The sequence below is a fragment of the Rhinopithecus roxellana genome, chromosome 13 (genome assembly GCF_007565055.1).
Source record: "Rhinopithecus roxellana isolate Shanxi Qingling chromosome 13, ASM756505v1, whole genome shotgun sequence".
NCBI classification, from domain to species: Eukaryota; Metazoa; Chordata; class Mammalia; order Primates; family Cercopithecidae; genus Rhinopithecus; species Rhinopithecus roxellana.
Window position 1 is genome coordinate 89582614 of NC_044561.1, and position 18350 is coordinate 89600963.

The 18350-nt window shown below is 43.0% G+C and overlaps 1 protein-coding gene across 3 annotated transcripts in view; it reads left to right on the plus strand.

Annotated features, from left to right (window-relative positions):
• Positions 1-14389, plus strand: part of SEL1L2 (SEL1L2 adaptor subunit of ERAD E3 ligase) — a 158009-nt gene extending 143620 nt beyond the window's left edge. For 2 of the 3 annotated variants that reach the window (XM_010355255.2, XM_030915182.1), the window contains 2 exons: positions 13311-13439; positions 14032-14389. In XM_010355255.2, coding sequence (XP_010353557.1) covers positions 13311-13439; positions 14032-14151 — 249 coding nt within the window. In that variant the 3' untranslated portion in view covers positions 14152-14389. Of the gene's footprint in view, positions 1-13310; positions 13440-14028 lie in introns of all 3 variants that reach the window. The other variant, XM_030915183.1, reaches the window with a different exon arrangement.
• The last annotated feature ends 3961 nt before the right edge of the window (positions 14390-18350 follow it).

Below are 18350 nucleotides of genomic sequence, written 5' to 3' on the forward strand. Positions count from 1 at the left end.
TGAGCTCATTGTCTTAAACTGTGGGCCGGGACTGACTGCATCATTGTTCTGGGAACACTGAATAATGCCTGGTGAGGAATTGGGAGAGGACCTGAAGTAAGTTTAGAAACACAAGCATTCACACACACGTTGTTATGAAACTGTTTCTCAGGTGCCAGGCGTGGTGCCTCACACCTGTAATCCCAGCACATTCTGAGGCTGAGTGGGCAGATCACTTGAGGTCAGGAGTTTGAGACCAGCCAGGCTAACATGGCGAAACCTTGTCTCTACTAAAAATACAAAAATTAGCTGGGCAAGGTAGCATATGCCTATAATCCCAGCTACTTGGGAGGCTGAGGCACGGGAATAGCTTGAACCCCGAAGGCAGAGGGTGCAGTGAGCTAAGATCCAGCCTGGGTGACAGAGCGAGACTCCCTCTCAAAAAAATACCCAAAAAACAAACAGTTTTTCAATTGATGCTTGATTTGTAAGTACTTTGGAAATTGCACCATGAACAAGGCCTGTTGCCCATCCCCTACTGGCCATCCCTTCTGTCTGTACCTTGCCTCTGACTTTCGGCTCACCTCAGCTTGTAGCAACGACTGCTCAGGGGTCTTCCATTCCAGTGTTCTCCTTTTAAATCTGTGACCAAGATGACTCTATTCACCAAAGATTTGCAAGTCCCCATCCATAGTGAGGACTTGTAGCTGGGGTTCACCCGCCTAGTCAAAGACTATGTTCTGCAGCCTCCTTTGGATACGCGTGCCAGCTCTCGCGAGGGCTCCAGCCTCCTTTGGATCCGCGTGCTAGCTCTTCCAAGGGCATGGAAGTGAAAGTGAAGAGTGTCATTCCTGGGCTAAGGCAGCCAAGAAGTAGATGGGGCTGCCCCCAGTCGCTTTCCCATCTATCGCCTGAAGGCACCAGGAGATACAAAGGCTTTAGGGGACCCCAAAACCAGGTGATGGAAGGAGCTTGGGCCCCACAATTACCACATGAAGAAAATTCACCACCAACCAGCAACATACATTTTGGAATGCTGAATGGGGGAGAAATAAACTTCTATTGTGTTAAGCCAGTAAAGTTTGGGGATTTGTTACAGATAGCATTATCTTAATAAATAATTCATCTAACAAAGCACTGCCAGGTCATTCTTGATAAAGTATAACTCTGATATTGTTACCTCCTCCATCCTACCCACCCCTCTATCCTACCCTCTCCCGCAAATAAAACCGCCAAAAAATACAAACAAGCAAACACACAAATAAAAAGAATCTTATTTACGTTTTATTGCTAAATGAAGTCCAGACTTCTATTCCACATTCAAAGCCCCCAGTGACCTAGCCTACCTTGATAATAACGGTGTGATACACCACTTTGCCCTATCTAGATTCTAGGCTACTTATTTCTTCCCCTCAAAGACCTTGGCCTGAGCCCTCCTGAGATACCATCCTTTTGCTGGAATGATCTTAACCCATATTTATGCCCATTGAAGACCAGTCCATTTTTCAAAGAACAGCCCCAATGTCATCTCCTCTAGGAATCCTTCAAGGAACCCCAGATTTTTTTTTTTTTTTTTTTTTTTTTTTTTTTTTTTTGAGAGGGAGTCTCCTCTGTCACCAGGTTGGAGTGCAGTGGTGCAATCTTGGGTCACTGCAACCTCTGCCTCCCGGGTTCAAGTGATTCTCCTACTGCAGCCTCCCCAGTAGCTGGGACTACAGGTGCGCACCACTATGCCCAGCTAATTTTTTTTTTTTTTTTTTTTTTTTTTTTTTTTTTTTTTTTGAGATGGAGTGTCACTCTGTGACCCAGGCTGGAGTGCAGTGGCACGATGTCGGCTCACTGCAAACTCCGACTCCCGTGTTCATGCCATTCTCCTGCCTCAGCCTCCCAAAGTAGCTGGAACTACAGGCACCCACCACCACGCCTAATTTTTTTTTTTTTTTTTTTTTTTTTTTGAGTAGAGACGGGGTTTCACCATGTTAGCCAGGATGGTCTCGATCTCCTGACCTCGTGATCTGCCCGCCTCAGCCTCCCAAAGTGCTGGGATTACAGGCGTGAGCCAACATGCCCGGCCAGAACCCCCACATTTAAAAGGTATCTACTTCTAAACCACCATGGTATCGCACTCTGCTTTTCATTCATTCATTTATTCACTCAAATATTTATCAAGGACTATTTCCTGTATCAGTAAGCCCTGTGCTTGGTTCTGGGGATACAGTAAGAACAAGACAGCCTTCAAAGGGCTCACGGTCCACTACAGAAGAGACTTGTCCGTAGCTACTGTTAAGCCTAAAATGGCGGTCACTTGAAAAGAATTAAAAATAGGCTGGGCGTGGTGGCTCACGCCTGTAATCCCAGCACTTTGGGAGGCCGAGGCGGGCGGATCACGAGGTCAGGAGATGGAGACCGTCCTGGTTAACACGGTGAAACCCCGTCTCTACTAAAAATACAAAAAACTAGCCGGGCGTGTGGCGGGCGCCTGTAGTCCCAGCTGCTCAGGAGGCTGAGGCAGGAGAATGGCTTGAACCCAGGAGGCGGAGCTTGCAGTGAGCCGAGATCGCGCCACTGCACTCCAGGCCGGGCGACAGAGTGAGACTCTGTCTCAAAAAAAAAAAAGAAAATAATTAAAAATAAAGTACCGCCGGGCGCGGTGGCTCAAGCCTGTAATCCCAGCACTTTGGGAGGCCGAGACGGGCGGATCACGAGGTCAGGAGATCGAGACCATCCTGGCTAACACGGTGAAACCCCGTCTGTACTAAAATATACAAAAAACTAGCCGGACGAGGTGGCGGGTGCCTGTAGTCCCAGCTACTCGGGAGGCTGAGGCAGGAGAATGGCGTAAACCCGGGAAGCAGAGCTTGCAGTGAGCTGAGATCCGGCCACTGCACTCCAGCCCGGGCAACAGAGCGAGACTCCGTCTCAAAAAATAAATAAATAAATAAATAAATAAATAAATAAATAAATAAATAAAGTACCACAAGTATGTTAAAGAGGTAACAGCTAACTCAGGTAGGGGAATCAGGACTGCCAGGTTCTGTTCAAAAGTATGTTTGTACCATGGAGTACAAGAAACACATGATAAACTTTTTAAATGGAAGAAAGCAGGCCTGTTTAAAGACAATGGATAGGAAAGCTGTCCTAAGATAAGACAGAAAGGTGGGGGAAATTATCCTTTGGGGAAGAGTTTCAAATACATATATGTAGACCTACTAGATAACATGTATTTTTGGATTCTGCAGAGAAAACAAAATCACATCTACCAAATAAATTATAAATAGACCTGTCAAAAATAAAAGTGATTATGGCACAATGCATTTTTATTTCTCATTTGTCTGGTCTGACCACCCATGGAGTGTTACAGCTGAAGCTTTAAACACCAGAATTATTTTCTGGAAAGGATAAGTTAAAATTAGATATTTAAAATGGCCCTCTCAGAAATATGGCAGGACAGAAAACACACTTCTTGGAAATGATCATAACTTTTCATAAAATAAACATCTATCACCTAGGGAAATAACCAGGGATATACAAAAACAGTATTTTGTGTGTGTATAGTTTCATTAGTTACAGAATAAATTTCTACAAGCAACAAGAATGCTTCAAAATAGAAGCCATGTTATATATGATGCCCAGGCTAGACGGGCATCATGGTGAAACCCGGTCTGTACAAAAAAACATACAAAAATCAGCTGGGCATGGTGGCACACACCGGTAGTCCCTGTAATCCCAGCTACTCGGGAAGCCGAGGTGCGAGGATTGCTCAAGCCCCGGAGGCGGAGGCAGCAGTAAGCCAAGAGTCTGCTACCATACTCCAGACGGGGCAACATGGCGAGACCCTGTTTCAAAAAAAAAAAAAATTATAGACTAGCAGAATGTATTAGGACACAGCATATTATTTGAAATATATTGTCAGGTTAAGAAAACAGAAGATGAAATATTATGCTGAGTAAAAAATTTCTAACTTAAAAAGTATGTATATATGAATATACATGAAATGCTAGAAGAGCCGGGTGTGGTGGCTCAAGCCTGTAATCCCAGCACTTTGGGAGGCCGAGACGGGCGGATCACGAGGTCAGGAGATCGAGACCATCCTGGCTAACACGGTGAAACCCCGTCTCTACTAAAAAATACAAAAAACTAGCCAGGTGAGGTGGTGGGCGCCTGTAGTCCCAGCTACTCGGGAGGCTGATTCAGGAGAATGGCGTAAACCCGGGAGGCGGAGCTTGCAGTGAGCTGATATCCGGCCACTGCACTCCAGCCCGGGCGACAGAGCGAGACTCCATCTCAAAAAAAAAAAAAAAAAAAGAAAGAAATGCTAGAAGAATGTGTATAAAGTATTACCAGTAGTTATCTCTGTGCAGTGAGATTGTGGGTGGCTTTTTTTCTTATTTGTTCAGTTATATATTTCCAAATTTCCTCTAATTAACATATGGTATATTTATAAAAAGAAAATAAGAATAAATTATTCAAAAACCACCTTCCTATTCACATGCTCCGTTCCAGTATAAGAAATTTTTTTTTGACATCCAAAGATTTGGGGCAAGAAACTCCTGCATCAGGCAATTGTAAAATTTTCATAAACCAGCTACTTTACTGCAGGAGAATTCTGTATCTTTGAATTAAAAGAAGCTATTTTGAACATCTAAATATTGAGCAGTATCCACATATCATTTTAGTTAGAAACATGTTCTTTAACAAGAGTCTGCAGCTCGGTTTACATAATCTCTTTAATCACTGAATTTAAAGCAAAATAAACTCAAATGCACCACAGAAAAGTTAAATCTAAGTGGACTGGGTATGTAGTGGACTTCTCATTTAATGAACTGTGGTCATCATCAAAACACCATCAGGAGGAGATTTTTTTGTTTGCATGACTTAGATTTTTTTACTAAATAGGGTCAAAGAATGAGGAGTCTTTTCTAGTCTAGTACTAAAATTTATTTTATATGAGTTGCCCTAGTTAGCTGGAAGCATTCAGGAATTTCCTTCTCTGGGAATTATATTTTTTATTTATTTATTTATTTTTTATTTTTTTATTATACTTTAAGTTCTAGGGTACATGTGCATAACGTGCAGGTTTGTTACATATGTATACTTGTGCCATGTTGGTGTGCTGCACCCATCAACTAGTCAGCACCCATCAATTCATCATTTATATCATGTATAACTCCCAATGCAATCCCTCCCCGCTCCCGCCTCCCCATGATAGGCCCCAGTGTGTGATGTTCCCCTTCCCGAGTCCAAGTGATCTCATTGTTCAGTTCCCACCTATGAGTGAGAACATGCGGTGTTTGGTTTTCTCTTCTTGTGATAGTTTGCTAAGAATGATGGTTTCCAGCTGCATCCATGTCCCTACAAAGGACGCAAACTCATCCTTTTTTATGGCTGCATAGTATTCCATGGTGTATATGTGCCACATTTTCTTAATCCAGTCTGTCACAGATGGACATTTGGGTTGATTCCAAGTCTTTGCTATTGTGAATAGTGCCGCAATAAACATATGTGTGCATGTGTCTTTGTAGTAGAATAATTTATAATCCTTTGGGTATATACCCAGTAGTGGGATGGCTGGGTCATATGGTACATCTAGTTCTAGATCCTTGAGGAATTGCCATACTATTTTCCATAATGGTTGAACTAGTTTACAATCCCACCAACAGTGTAAAAGTGTTCCTATTTCTCCACATCCTCTCCAACATCTGTTGTTTCCTGACTTTTTAATGATTGCCATTCTAACTGGTGTGAGATGGTATCTCATTGTGGTTTTGATTTGCATTTCTCTGATGGCGAGTGATGATGAGCATTTTTTCATGTGTCTGTTGGCTGTATGAGTGTCTTGTTTTGAGAAATGTCTGTTCATATCCTTTGCCCACTTTTTGATGGGGTTGTTTGTTTTTTTCTTGTATATTTGTTTGAGTTCTTTGTAGATTCTGTATATTAGCCCTTTGTCAGATGAGTAGATTGCAAAAATTTTCTCCCATTCTGTAGGTTGCCTGTTCACTCTGGTGGTAGTTTCTTTCGCTGTGCAGAAGCTCTTTAGTTTAATTAGATCCCACTTGTCCATTTTGGCTTTTGCTGCCGTTGCTTTTGGTGTTTTAGACATGAAGTCCTTGCCCATGCCTATGTCCTGAATGGTACTACCTAGATTTTCTTCTAGGGTTTTTATGGTATTAGGTCTAACATTTAAGTCTCTAATCCACCTTGAATTAATCTTCGTATAAGGAGTAAGGAAAGGATCCAGTTTCAGCTTTCTACTTATGGCTAGCCAATTTTCCCAGCACCATTTATTAAATAGGGAATCCTTTCCCCATTTCTTGTTTCTCTCAGGTTTGTCAAAGATCAGATGGCTGTAGATGTGTGGTATTATTTCTGAGGACTCTGTTCTGTTCCATTGGTCTATAGCTCTGTTTTGGTACCAGTACCATGCTGTTTTGGTTACTGTAGCCTTGTAGTATAGTTTGAAGTCAGGTAGCGTGACGCCTCCAGCTTTGTCCTTTTGACTTAGGATTGTCTTGGCAATGCGGGCTCTTTTTTGGTTCCATATGAACTTTAAAGCAGTTTTTTCCAATTCTGTGAAGAAACTCATTGGTAGCTTGATGGGGATGGCATTGAATCTATAAATAACCTTGGGCAGTATGGCCATTTTCATGATATTGATTCTTCCTATCCATGAGCATGGTATGTTCTTCCATTTGTTAGTGTCCTCTTTGATTTCACTGAGCAGTGGTTTGTAGTTCTCCTTGAAGAGGTCCTTTCCATCCCTTGTAAGTTGGATTCCTAGGTATTTTATTCTCTTTGAAGCAATTGTGAATGGAAGTTCATTCATGATTTGGCTCTCTGTTTGTCTGTTACTGATGTATAAGAATGCTTGTGATTTTTGCACATTAATTTTGTATCCTGAGACTTTGCTGAAGTTGCTTATCAGCTTAAGGAGATTTTGGGCTGAGACAACGGGGTTTTCTAAATATACAATCATGTCATCTGCAAACAGGGACAATTTGACTTCTTTTCCTAACTGAATAACCTTGATTTATTTCTCTTGCCTGATTGCCCTAGCCAGAACTTCCAAGACTATGTTGAATAGGAGTGGTGAGAGAGGGCATCCCTGTCTTGTGCCAGTTTTCAAAGGGAATTTTTCCAGTTTTTGCCCATTCAGTATGATATTAGCTGTGGGTTTGTCATAAATAGCTCTTATTATTTTGAGGTATGTTCCATCAATACCGAATTTATTGAGCGTTTTTAGCATGAGGGACTGTTGAATTTTGTCAAAAGCCTTTTCTGCATCTATTGAGATAATCATGTGGTTCTTGTCTTTGGTTCTGTTTATATGCTGGATTACGTTTATTGATTTGCATATGTTGAACCAGCCTTGCATCCCAGGGATGAAGCCCACTTGATCATGGTGGATAAGGTTTTTGATGTGCTGCTGAATCCGGTTTGCCAGTATTTTATTGAGGATTTTTGCATCAATGTTCATCAGGGATATTGGTCTAAAATTCTCTTTTTTTGTTGTGTCTCTGCCAGCTTTGGTATCAGGATGATGTTGGCCTCATAAAAAGAGTTAGGGAGGATTCCCTCTTTTTCTATTGATTGGAATAGTTTCAGAAGGAATGGTACCAGCTCCTCCTTGTACATCTGGTAGAATTCAGCTGTGAATCCATCTGGTCCTGGACTTTTTTTGGTGGGTAGTCTATTAATTATTGCCTCAATTTCAGAGCCTGCTATTGGTCTATTCAGGGATTCAACTTCTTCCTGGTTTAGTCTTGGGAGAGTGTAAGTGTCCAGGAAATTATCCATTTCTTCTAGATTTTCTAGTTGATTTGCGTAGAGGTGTTTATAGTATTCTCTGATGGTAGTTTGTATTTCTGTGGGGTCGGTGGTGATATCCCCTTTATCATTTTTTATTGCGTCTATTTGATTCCTCTCTCTTTTCTTCTTTATTAGTCTTGCTAGCGGTCTGTCAATTTTGTTGATCTTTTCAAAAAACCAACTCCTGGATTCATTGATTTTTTGGAGGGTTTTTTGTGTCTCTATCTCCTTCAGTTCTGCTCTGATCTTAGTTATTTCTTGCCTTCTGCTAGCTTTTGAATGTGTTTGCTCTTGCCTCTCTAGTTCTTTTAATTGTGATGTTAGAGTGTCAATTTTAAATCTTTCCTGCTTTCTCTTGTGGGCATTTAGTGCTATAAATTTCCCTCTACACACTGCTTTAAATGTGTCCCAGAGATTCTGGTATGTTGTATCTTTGTTCTCATTGGTTTCAAAGAACATCTTTATTTCTGCTTTCATTTCATTATGTACCCAGTAGTCATTCAGGAGCAGGTTGTTCAGTTTCCATGTAGTTGAGCGGTTTTGATTGAGTTTCTTAGTCCTGAGTTCTAGTTTGATTGCACTGTGGTCTGAGAGACAGTTTGTTATAATTTCTGTTCTTTCACATTTGCTGAGGAGTGCTTTACTTACAATTATGTGGTCAATTTTGGAATAAGTGTGATGTGGTGCTGAGAAGAATGTATATTCTGTTGATTTGGGGTGGAGAGTTCTATAGATGTCTATTAGGTCCGCTTGGTGCAGAGATGAGTTCAATTCCTGGATATCCTTGTTAACTTTCTGTCTCGTTGATCTGTCTAGTGTTGACAGTGGAGTGTTGAAGTCTCCCATTATTATTGTATGGGAGTCTAAGTCTCTTTGTAAGTCTCTAAGGACTTGCTTTATGAATCTGGGTGCTCCTGTATTGGGTGCATATATATTTAGGATAGTTAGCTCTTCCTGATGAATTGATCCCTTTACCAGTATGTAATGGCCTTCCTTGTCTCTTTTGATCTTTGATGGTTTAAAGTTTGTTTTATCAGAGACTAGGATTGCAACCCCTGCTTTTTTTTGTTCTCCATTTGCTTGGTAGATCTTCCTCCATCCCTTTATTTTAAGCCTATGTATGTCTCTGCATGTGGGATGGGTCTCCTGAATACAGCAGACTGATGGGTCTTGACTCTTTATCCAGTTTGCCAGTCTGTGTCTTTTAATTGGAGCATTTAGTCCATTTACATTTAAGGTTAATATTGTTATGTGTGAACTTGATCCTGCCATTATGATATTAACTGGTTATTTTGCTGGTTAGTTGATTCAGTTTCTTCCTAGCCTCGATGGTCTTTACATTTTGGCATGTTTTTGCAATGGCTGGTACCGGTTGTTCCTTTCCATGTTTAGGGCTTCCTTCAGGGTCTCTTGTAAGGCAGGCCTGGTGGTGACAAAATCTCTAAGCATTTGCTTATCTGTAAAGGATTTTATTTCTCCTTCACTTATGAAACTTAGTTTGGCTGGATATGAAATTCTGGGTTGAAAATTCTTTTCTTTAAGAACGTTGAATATTGGCCCCCAGTCTCTTCTGGCTTGTAGAGTTTCTGCCGAGAGATCTGCTGTTAGTCTGATGGGCTTCCCTTTGTGGGTAACCTGACCTTTCTCTCTGGCTGCCCTTAAGATTTTTTTCCTTCATTTCAAGTTTGGTGAATCTGGCAATTATGTGTCTTGGAGTTGCTCTTCTGGAGAAGTATCTTTGTGGCGTTCTCTGTATTTCCTGAATTTGAATGTTGGCCTGCCTTACTAGGTTGGGGAAGTTCTCCTGGATGATATCCTGAAGAGTGTTTTCCAAGTTGGTTCCATTTTCCCCCTCACTTTCAGGCACCCCAATCAGACGTAGATTTGGTCTTTTTACATAATCGCATACTTCTTGCAGGCTTTGTTCATTTCTTTTTCTACTTTTTTCTTTTGGTTTCTCTTCTCACTTCATTTCATTCATTTGGTCCTCAATCGCTGATACTCTTTCTTCCAGTTGATCGAGTCGGTTACTGAAGCTTGTGCATTTGTCACGTATTTCTCGTGTCATGGTTTTCATCTCTGTCATTTCGTTTATGACCTTCTCTGCATTAATTAGTCTAGCTGTCAATTCTTCCACTCTTTTTTCAAGATTTTTAGTTTCTTTGCGCTGGGTACGTAATTCCTCCTTTAGCTCTGAGAAGTTTGATGGACTGAAGCCTTCTTCTCTCATCTCATCAAAGTCATTCTCTGACCAGCTTTGATCCGTTGCTGGTGATGGGCTGTGCTCCTTTGCAGGGGGAGATGCGCTCTTATTTTTTGAATTTCCAGCTTTTCTGCCCTGCTTTTTCCCCATCTTTGTGGTTTTATCTGTCTCTGGTCTTTGATGATGGTGACGTACTGATGGGGTTTTGGTATAGGTGTCCTTCCTGTTTGATAGTTTTCCTTCTGACAGTCAGGACCCTCAGCTGTAGGTCTGTTGGAGATTGCTTGAGGTCCACTCCAGACCCTGTTTGCCTGGGTATCAGCAGCAGAGGTTGCAGAAGATAGAATATTGCTGAACAGCGAGTGTACCTGTCTGATTCTTACTTTGGAAGCTTCCTCTCAGGGGTGTACTCCACCCTGTGAGGTGTGGGGTGTCAGACTGCCCCTAGTGGGGGATGTCTCCCAGTTAGGCTACTCAGGGGTCAGGGACCCACTTGAGCAGTCTGTCCCTTCTCAGATCTCAACCTCCATGTTGGGAGATCCACTGCTCTCTTCAAAGCTGTCAGACAGAGTCGTTTGCGTCTGCAGAGGTTCTGCTGCCTTTTGTTGTTGTTGTTTTTTTTTTTTTTTTTTTAGCTGTGCCCTGTCCCCAGAGGTGGAGTCTACAGAGACAGGCAGGTTTCCTTGAGCTGCTGTGAGCTCCACCCAGTTCGAGCTTCCCAGTGGCTTTGTTTACCTACTTAAGCCTCAGCAATGGCAGGCACCCCTCCCCCAGCCTCGCTGCTGCAGTTTCTGTTAGATCGCAGACTGCTGTGTTAGCAATGAGGGAGACTCCGTGGGCATGGAACCCTCCCGGCCAGGTGTGGGATATATTCTCCTGGTGTGCCCGTTTGCTTAAAGCGCAATATTGGGGTGGGAGTTACCTGATTCTCCAGGTGTTGTGTGTCTCAGTTCCCCTGGCTAGGAAAAGGGATTCCCTTCCCCCTTGCGCTTCCCAGGTGAGGTGATGCTTCGCCCTGCTTCAGCTCTCGCTGGTCGGGCTGCAGCAGCTGACCAGCACCAATTGTCCTGCACTCCCCAGTGAGATGACCCCAGTACCTCTGTCGAAAATGCAGAAATCACCAGTCTTCTGTGTCGCTCGCGCTGGGAGTTGGAGACTGGAGCTGTTCCTATTCGGCCATCTTGCTCCGCCCCCTTCTCTGGGAATTTTAAAGAAAGGCTTTCACATTCAACCCCCCAGCCCCACACACACTGCAAATTGTGAGGTCTCCTGGACAAGGAGTGAGTTTCATCCCACTTTAATGGTATTTCTCACTATTTTTTACTATAAAATACTAAGTGACTGAATTGTAATGCTTTTACCACAAGAAATGAATGAATAACTATCGACTGCCTCAAACGAGAAATAAGTATGAATGCCTGAGATACTGACAAAGGCTGCTTTTCCCCGAACGTCCCGTTCAAGTCAATATGTCTTTCACGTGTGCGGCCTACCCAGCTGTTATCATCTGCAGGGTACTTTCAAACGAACACTGAATTTGTTGGAATCAGAGACACAAATTAGGGTTTTTACAACATCTATTTTATGTTTCCAGGAAGATTTGTTCCAATCTCCTGAACTGCATTTTAAGCAAGAACATTCCTCTTTCTTCAACAAATCAATTTTCCAGACCATAAAGCTTTGGAAAATATTTAAGCTATAATAAGCAGAACACAGCTAAGAGAAGACATCAACCCCCCACCAAAAACAAAACAAAACAAAACAAAACAATATAAACAGTTTTAGCAGAGGCCTCAATGATTCACAAGTATCAAAGCCTAAGTAATGGAGCAAGAAAGACAGATATTAGGATGACCACAGTTTGTGAAAAATTCCTCTTCTTCCTCCCTTTCTTTTGAAAATAGCCCATGGGCACCCAAGCAAAATCTAATTCTGGGACTGGCCCAGGGCACTTTTTACCTTTAAAAGCAACTCCACCTTGCCTATGGTCACTCTGTTTGGGCAAACCAAAAATAAAACAAACACATAAAACAAGGTATGAGTAGATGAAAAAGAAAGCCATGGCATAATTCCTGAAAAAAAAAAAAAGCTCCTGAGAATACAGTACTATGCCATTTGAGGACTCTGTCTTCAACATGAGAGCCAAAAATAGTGTCTTCATCATCCTTTAAGTATTATCAAAGACCTACTGTGTACTAGACCCTTCATTAAGGACTGGGAATTCGGGGGTGAACAGAGAGTCCAAGTCCTTGTTTTTGAGGACCTGGAGACAAACAAATGAATAAATAAATTCTAAAACTTTAGGTATGGTAAGTACTATGAAGATAATGAGAATTTTAGATGATGATCACTAACTACCTGTATTTCTGACTTACTTTAGAGAACTGTACAATTTTTTTTTTTCTTTTGAGACAGAGTATCACTCTGTTGTCCAGGCTAGAGTTCAGTGGCGCGATCTTGGCTCACTGCAACCTCTGCCTCCCGGATTCAAGCGATTCTCGTGCCTCAGCCTCCCAAGTAACTGGGATTACAGGCATGCACCACCACACCTGACTACTTTTTGCATTTTTAGTAGGGACAGGATTTTACCATATTGGCCAGGCTGGTCTCGAACTCCTGGCCTCAAGTGATCCACCTGCCTTGGCCTCCCAAAATGCTGGGACTATAGGCATGAACCCCTGTGCCTGGCCCTATTCTCCACCCGATTTGTTGGAATCACAATTAGGAGCTGTTACAGGAGTATCCAAGAAAGCTTTCTGGAGACTGTGTTAATTTTCTATGCTTGCCATAACAAATCACTACAAATTTGGGGACTTAACACAAGCTTATTATCTCATGGTTTCTGAAGGCCAAAAGCCCAGGTGATTTGACTGGGTCTTCAGTTTGGGATTTCACGAGGCTAAAATCAAGAATGTTCTTTATTGGGGGCTCTGGGGAAGAATCCACTGCAGGGCTCATTCCGGTTGTTTGGTGGAATTCAGTTAATTGAGGTTGTAGGACCAAGGTTCTTGTTTCCTTATTGACTGTCCAAATTCTTTCTCATTCCATGTGGCCCCTTCCAACAATGGCAAGTTGAGTCCCTCATGCTGAGGATCTCTCTGAAGTCTCCCTCCACCACATCTGTCTGTCTTCCACCCCCAGCCCTGAGATAACTCTGTTTAAATGTTCACTTGATTATCTGAGGTCCACCTGGATAATTCATGATAATCTCCCTATCTTAAGTCCTGTACCCTTAATTACATTTGACATTTTGAAGAGTGGTGTCTGTTTACTTACTCCTAGAGAATCTGATGGGTATGGGCTATTCTTCTCCTTCTAGGACATTCACTTGGCCAGAAGCTTGTACGACATGGCTGCTCAAACGAGTCCAGATGCCTACATACCTGTGTTCTTTGCCCTCATGAAACTGGAAACTATGCATTTCCTCCGGGATATTCTGTTTTTTAATGTAAGTTTGTCTTGAACAAGTCCTGAATCTCTGAAAGTCTCCAATGCTCTGAAAGTCTCCAATGAGCAACTCCTAGGGACAAAGGGACAAGGCCCATCGGGGAGCCTCTTCTGGACTGGCTTTCCTTTGAGAAGTCAAATTCAAAGTCTTACACTCGCCATGCCGAGTAATTCTGTGTGTTCTATTGAGTATGTATTGACACTTCACAGTATAAGCAATTAATTCATTCAGCAGATGTTCTTTTCCAGCATACACTACATCTACAGTGGCATGTGCTATATATACTTCTTCAAAACAGTTCTTACCATCAATAGCCGAGACTGGTAGGCAGACGGCAGGTGGCAAGGGGTACCACAAAGAGCTACTGTTTGAAAAAAAGTAAAGTGTCTAAATCTTTGGGGTTATTCTAAAGGTGCTATTTACACCCCTTGTGGAAGTTGTAAGCAAGCAAAGATTGTGTTTTCCAAGACTGAAGGAAGCAAAGGGAATGGGTGGGAGGAGGGTTGGTGGCAGTGGGTTTGGGAAGAGTAGGTGGCTCTGAGTGGAGGTGGGAAGCTTGGATTTTTTTTGACAGAATGTCTCTTGCCAGCAGTTCACAATGAGATGGAACTGGCTGAAACCGGACAACACCGTTGGACCACACTGGGACTTATTTGTGATTGGCCTCATTGTTGCTGGGCTGATTTTGTTGCTTAGAAATCACCGTGGGTAGGATGAGGATCATGGGAAAACCTGCTAATGGGAACCAGTTCACTCCAAGGTATCCCTGCTAAATAAACAGTTTCCCATCCAAATCAAGAGTCTGCTACAGTTTTCCGCTCAGGGCTGTGATGGAAAATGGACAAGACTTGGGGACTATCCTGGAGAAACAACTTCAGACTTCCTGCTTAGTTGAGAAAGCCCTGTGGGGGATGCTGGCAACTGGTCACCTAAGATCTTGTTACCAATCTGTCATCTTGGTGACCTAGTCCCACGTTATGAATAAAGACCACCCATTTTCATGTTGTTAGAACAACCTCCCCTCTGTCAAGAGGACACACTGGGTTTCCTGACTCCTACAGACAAACTAAGGTGAAGAGAAGGCGGAGTTTGGGGAAGGCAGAAATCCAGATCCCTCAGAATATGATAAAGATACAAATGTACAAATAGACCTTGTACAATTTTGAGGCACAGTTTCCCTCTGTCCCCCAGGCTGGAGTGCAGTGGCAAGATCTCAACTCACTGGAACCTCTGCCTCCCGGGTTCAAGTGATTCTTCTGCCTAAGTCTCCCAAATAGCTGAGATTATAGGTGCCCGCCACCACTCCCGGCTAATTTTTGTATTTTTAGTAGAGATGGAGTTTCGCCATGTTGGCCAGGCTGGGCTCGAACTCCTGACCTCAAGTGATCCTCCAAAAGTTCTGGGATTACAGGCATGAGCCACCACACCCAGTCAATATTTGACTTCTTGAGCCTTAGTTTCCCGGTGTGCAAAAAGGGAAGGATAATGCCTATGTTAGACAACTGATATGAAGATGAAGTGGGATAATGGATGTAATGAGAGTGGCCCAGGGCCTGGCACCTAGAATGAGTTCCACAATTGGGAACTTTTAATATCCTTTAAAAAACTCATGGCAAATCCATTGGAATGGGTGAGGAGACAGCTGAGTTGGTAACAATCTGTGTGGCTTCAGCGCTTCACAGTTAGTTCTCCAGCTAATGTGCTAGGTGCTTAGGTAGGAACAGATCTTGCTTGCTTACTTAAAAATCCAATTTAGGGACATGAAAATTTAATTTCTAATGTCAATCATAATCAAAAGGTGGGATGAAATAGTGGGCATGCACCGAGTTTGGGATCAAACAACTTGGATTTGAAGTCCAGCTCTGTCCCTTAGTAGCTGTGTAACTTTGGGCATAACTTTTCCAAACCTCAGCTTTTCCTCCATAAAATGGGATTATTTCCTACCTCACTGAAGAATTGTGAAGGTTAAATAAACCTAACATCAAAAGTGCTCTCTAAACATAGCACACACACATACTGGCCACAGTCATTTATTTGGCCAGGAACGAATCCAGGCCTGTCTGAGGTCCAAGTGTTTTAGAGTTTGGGGGTCATGTCCCTGCCTTATTAGGGAGTTCCAGTTCCCAGGGATGCAGCCTAATTTATACAAATGTGCAGGAAGGGGCAGCATCTAAACAGCAGGTCAGGGCGTAATGGAGAGGGCAGCTGTGCTATGACATCTCACAGGTGTCAGGAATGTGAGCATATTAAGGACCTGGATGAGAACAGAGAGGGGAGTGCAGAAGGCAGCATTGGTGAGCCCTGCCTCAAAGTCTGAATGAAAATGAGCTCCTCAGAGGTAAACTTGTGGGAATGACTGCAGGCAGGAAAGAAAGGGAGACCTGTTCGGGGACTTGCTGTGTAGAGTAGAGCACTGCCTGAAATATAGGAGGGAGGGCAGCCTGAGTTGATGTTTCCCATTTCAGCTCATTGTTCCATGTCAATGTGAGACATGGAGCAAGCTTTGAAAGCAGGAGTGGTTTAAGGAGTTTCAATCATTCAAATGTCCATTTCTGGGCCTCTTCTCCTGGAGCCGCCAGGGTAGCAGTTCTCATCACCTCTGTGCATGGTTGGGCACCTTGCAGCCTCTGGGCGTCTCTGAGATGACTGACAGAGGGAGGGAGAGAGCCTCCTGCCTGAAAACCACTGATGCTTCTCGGTTATAGCAAAATCCCACCCGCTCTATGGGCTCACAGAGCCCTTCTTCATTTTCTTGCTTCTGATACCTTAGATAAAAATGGATAGCCTGTGGACCACAAGGTATCTAGTTTTTTTGTTTGTTTTGTTTTTGTTTTTTTGAGATGGGGTCTTTCTCTTTCACCCAGGCTGGAGTACAGTATCATGATCTTGGCTCACTACAACCCCCACCTCCCAGGTTTAAGTGATTCTGCTGCTTCAGCCTCCCAAGTGTACGCCATCACACCCAGCTAATTTTTGTATTTTATTTTTATTTATTTATTTTTTTTGAGATGGAGTCTCACTCTGTCACCAGGCTGGAGTGCAAAGGCCCGGTCTTGGCTCACTGCAACCTCCATCTCCCAAGTTCAAGTGATTCTCCTGCCTCAGCCTCCCAAGTAACTGGGACTATAGGTGTGCACCACCACATCCAGCTATATTTTTTTCTTTTTTTGTATTTTTAGTAAAGACAGGGTTTCACCATGTTGCCCGGTGTGGTCTCAAACTCCTGACCTCCAATGATCTGCCTGCCTTGGGCTCCCAAAGTGCTGGGATTATAGACATGAGCCACTGCGCCTGGTCCAAGGTATCTGTTTTTTAAAAATCTAATTGTTGGCCGGATGTGGTGGCTCACACCTGTAATCTCAGCACTTTGGGAGGCTGAGGTGGGTGGATCATGAGGTCAAGAGATTGAGACCATCCTGGCCAACATAGTGAAACTCGTATCTACTAAAAATACAAAAATTAACTGGGTGTGGTGGCGGGCGCCTATAATCCCAGCTACTCGGGAGGCTGAGGCAGGAGAATCACTTGAACCCAGGAGGTGGAGGTTGCAGTGAGCTGAGATTGCACCACTGCACTCCAGCCTGGTGACAGAGCCAGACTTGGTCTCAAAAAAAAAAAAAAAAAAAAAAAAATCTAATTCTCTTTTGTAGCTCCCTTAATTTCCTCCCCTAATTCTTCATTAAATTGGAGTAGCTCTTCAAGTAAATCAATTTTTTTAAAGTCAAGTCAGGAAAATAATTTTGTCTTTCTGGAGCAGGGGGGTCCAGAGTCATTTTCTCAGTAACATTCTCTTGGAATTCTTTTCTCCAAAATCTTGAGTGGTGGGGGTGCTGTAGTTTGCTGCATTCCCCTCACTGGGCATCCCAGAAAACCCTAGAGAAGAGGGCATGCTGAGGCTGAGAGGAGAGGAAAGAAACATTTTGAAGCATCTGCTATGAGCCAGGCTCTGTGTTCCATCTGTTTTCTCATTTCATCTTCATGATGAGGCTAGGAGGTAGCTAGAACGACCTCTGTTTAACACAGGAAGAAACTGAGGCCAGAAGAAGCTAGAAAAGATCACACAGTTGATAAATAATGGAGCTGGGATTTGAGTCCAGATCTAACACCACAGATGTTCTTTCCTCTATGTTACCATTCCAGTTATTGCTTGCTTCTTAACAAACTTCTCCAAAATTAGTGCCTTAAAACAACAATCATTTCATTTTATCTCACGATTTTGTGGGTCAGGAATTTGGGCAGGGTGTGGTCAGGTGATTCTTCTGGTCACTTAGTGGATGGGCTGTTCTAGAATCCAAGACAGGTTTACTCACATCCCTGGCACTTTTGCTGGTCTCAGCTGTTACTGTTGACCAGTATACCCACATGCCAGATGTGGCCTCTTGGCATGGTGGACAGAGTATTTGGGCCTTTTACACTGTAGCTCACCATTCCCACAGAGAATGTTCACAGAGACACAGGCAAAAGCCACAGGTTTGCTAAGACTAAGCCTCAGAAGTTCTAGAACATCCCTTCCACCACGTTCCATTAGTCAAATGTTACACTCCGTCTCTCAGTGGGAGTAGCAAAGAGTTTGCAGCCGTATTTAACCTACTATAAAGATACTGTTTAAAAATCTATCAATGGTTACATAAATTCCAGTACAAAAATTGGCAGAAGAAAAATGCAGCCCAAGCCTGAGCTGCCTATCTTGGAAAACAAGGATTAGACAGCCCAGTCAGACGCGTGCCTGAATCTCTTCGTCTTCCCACCTTTCAGACTGAAGAAATACAGATGTGTCATGGTAAGTGGAGGGTAGAAGAGATATCCTCCTCTGTTACTTAGCTAAACACACACACCCCCTCACATTGGCCACTACACACACACACACTTAAATAATGCTCAGCTCTTTGCTTTGGCTCAAGTGACATGAGC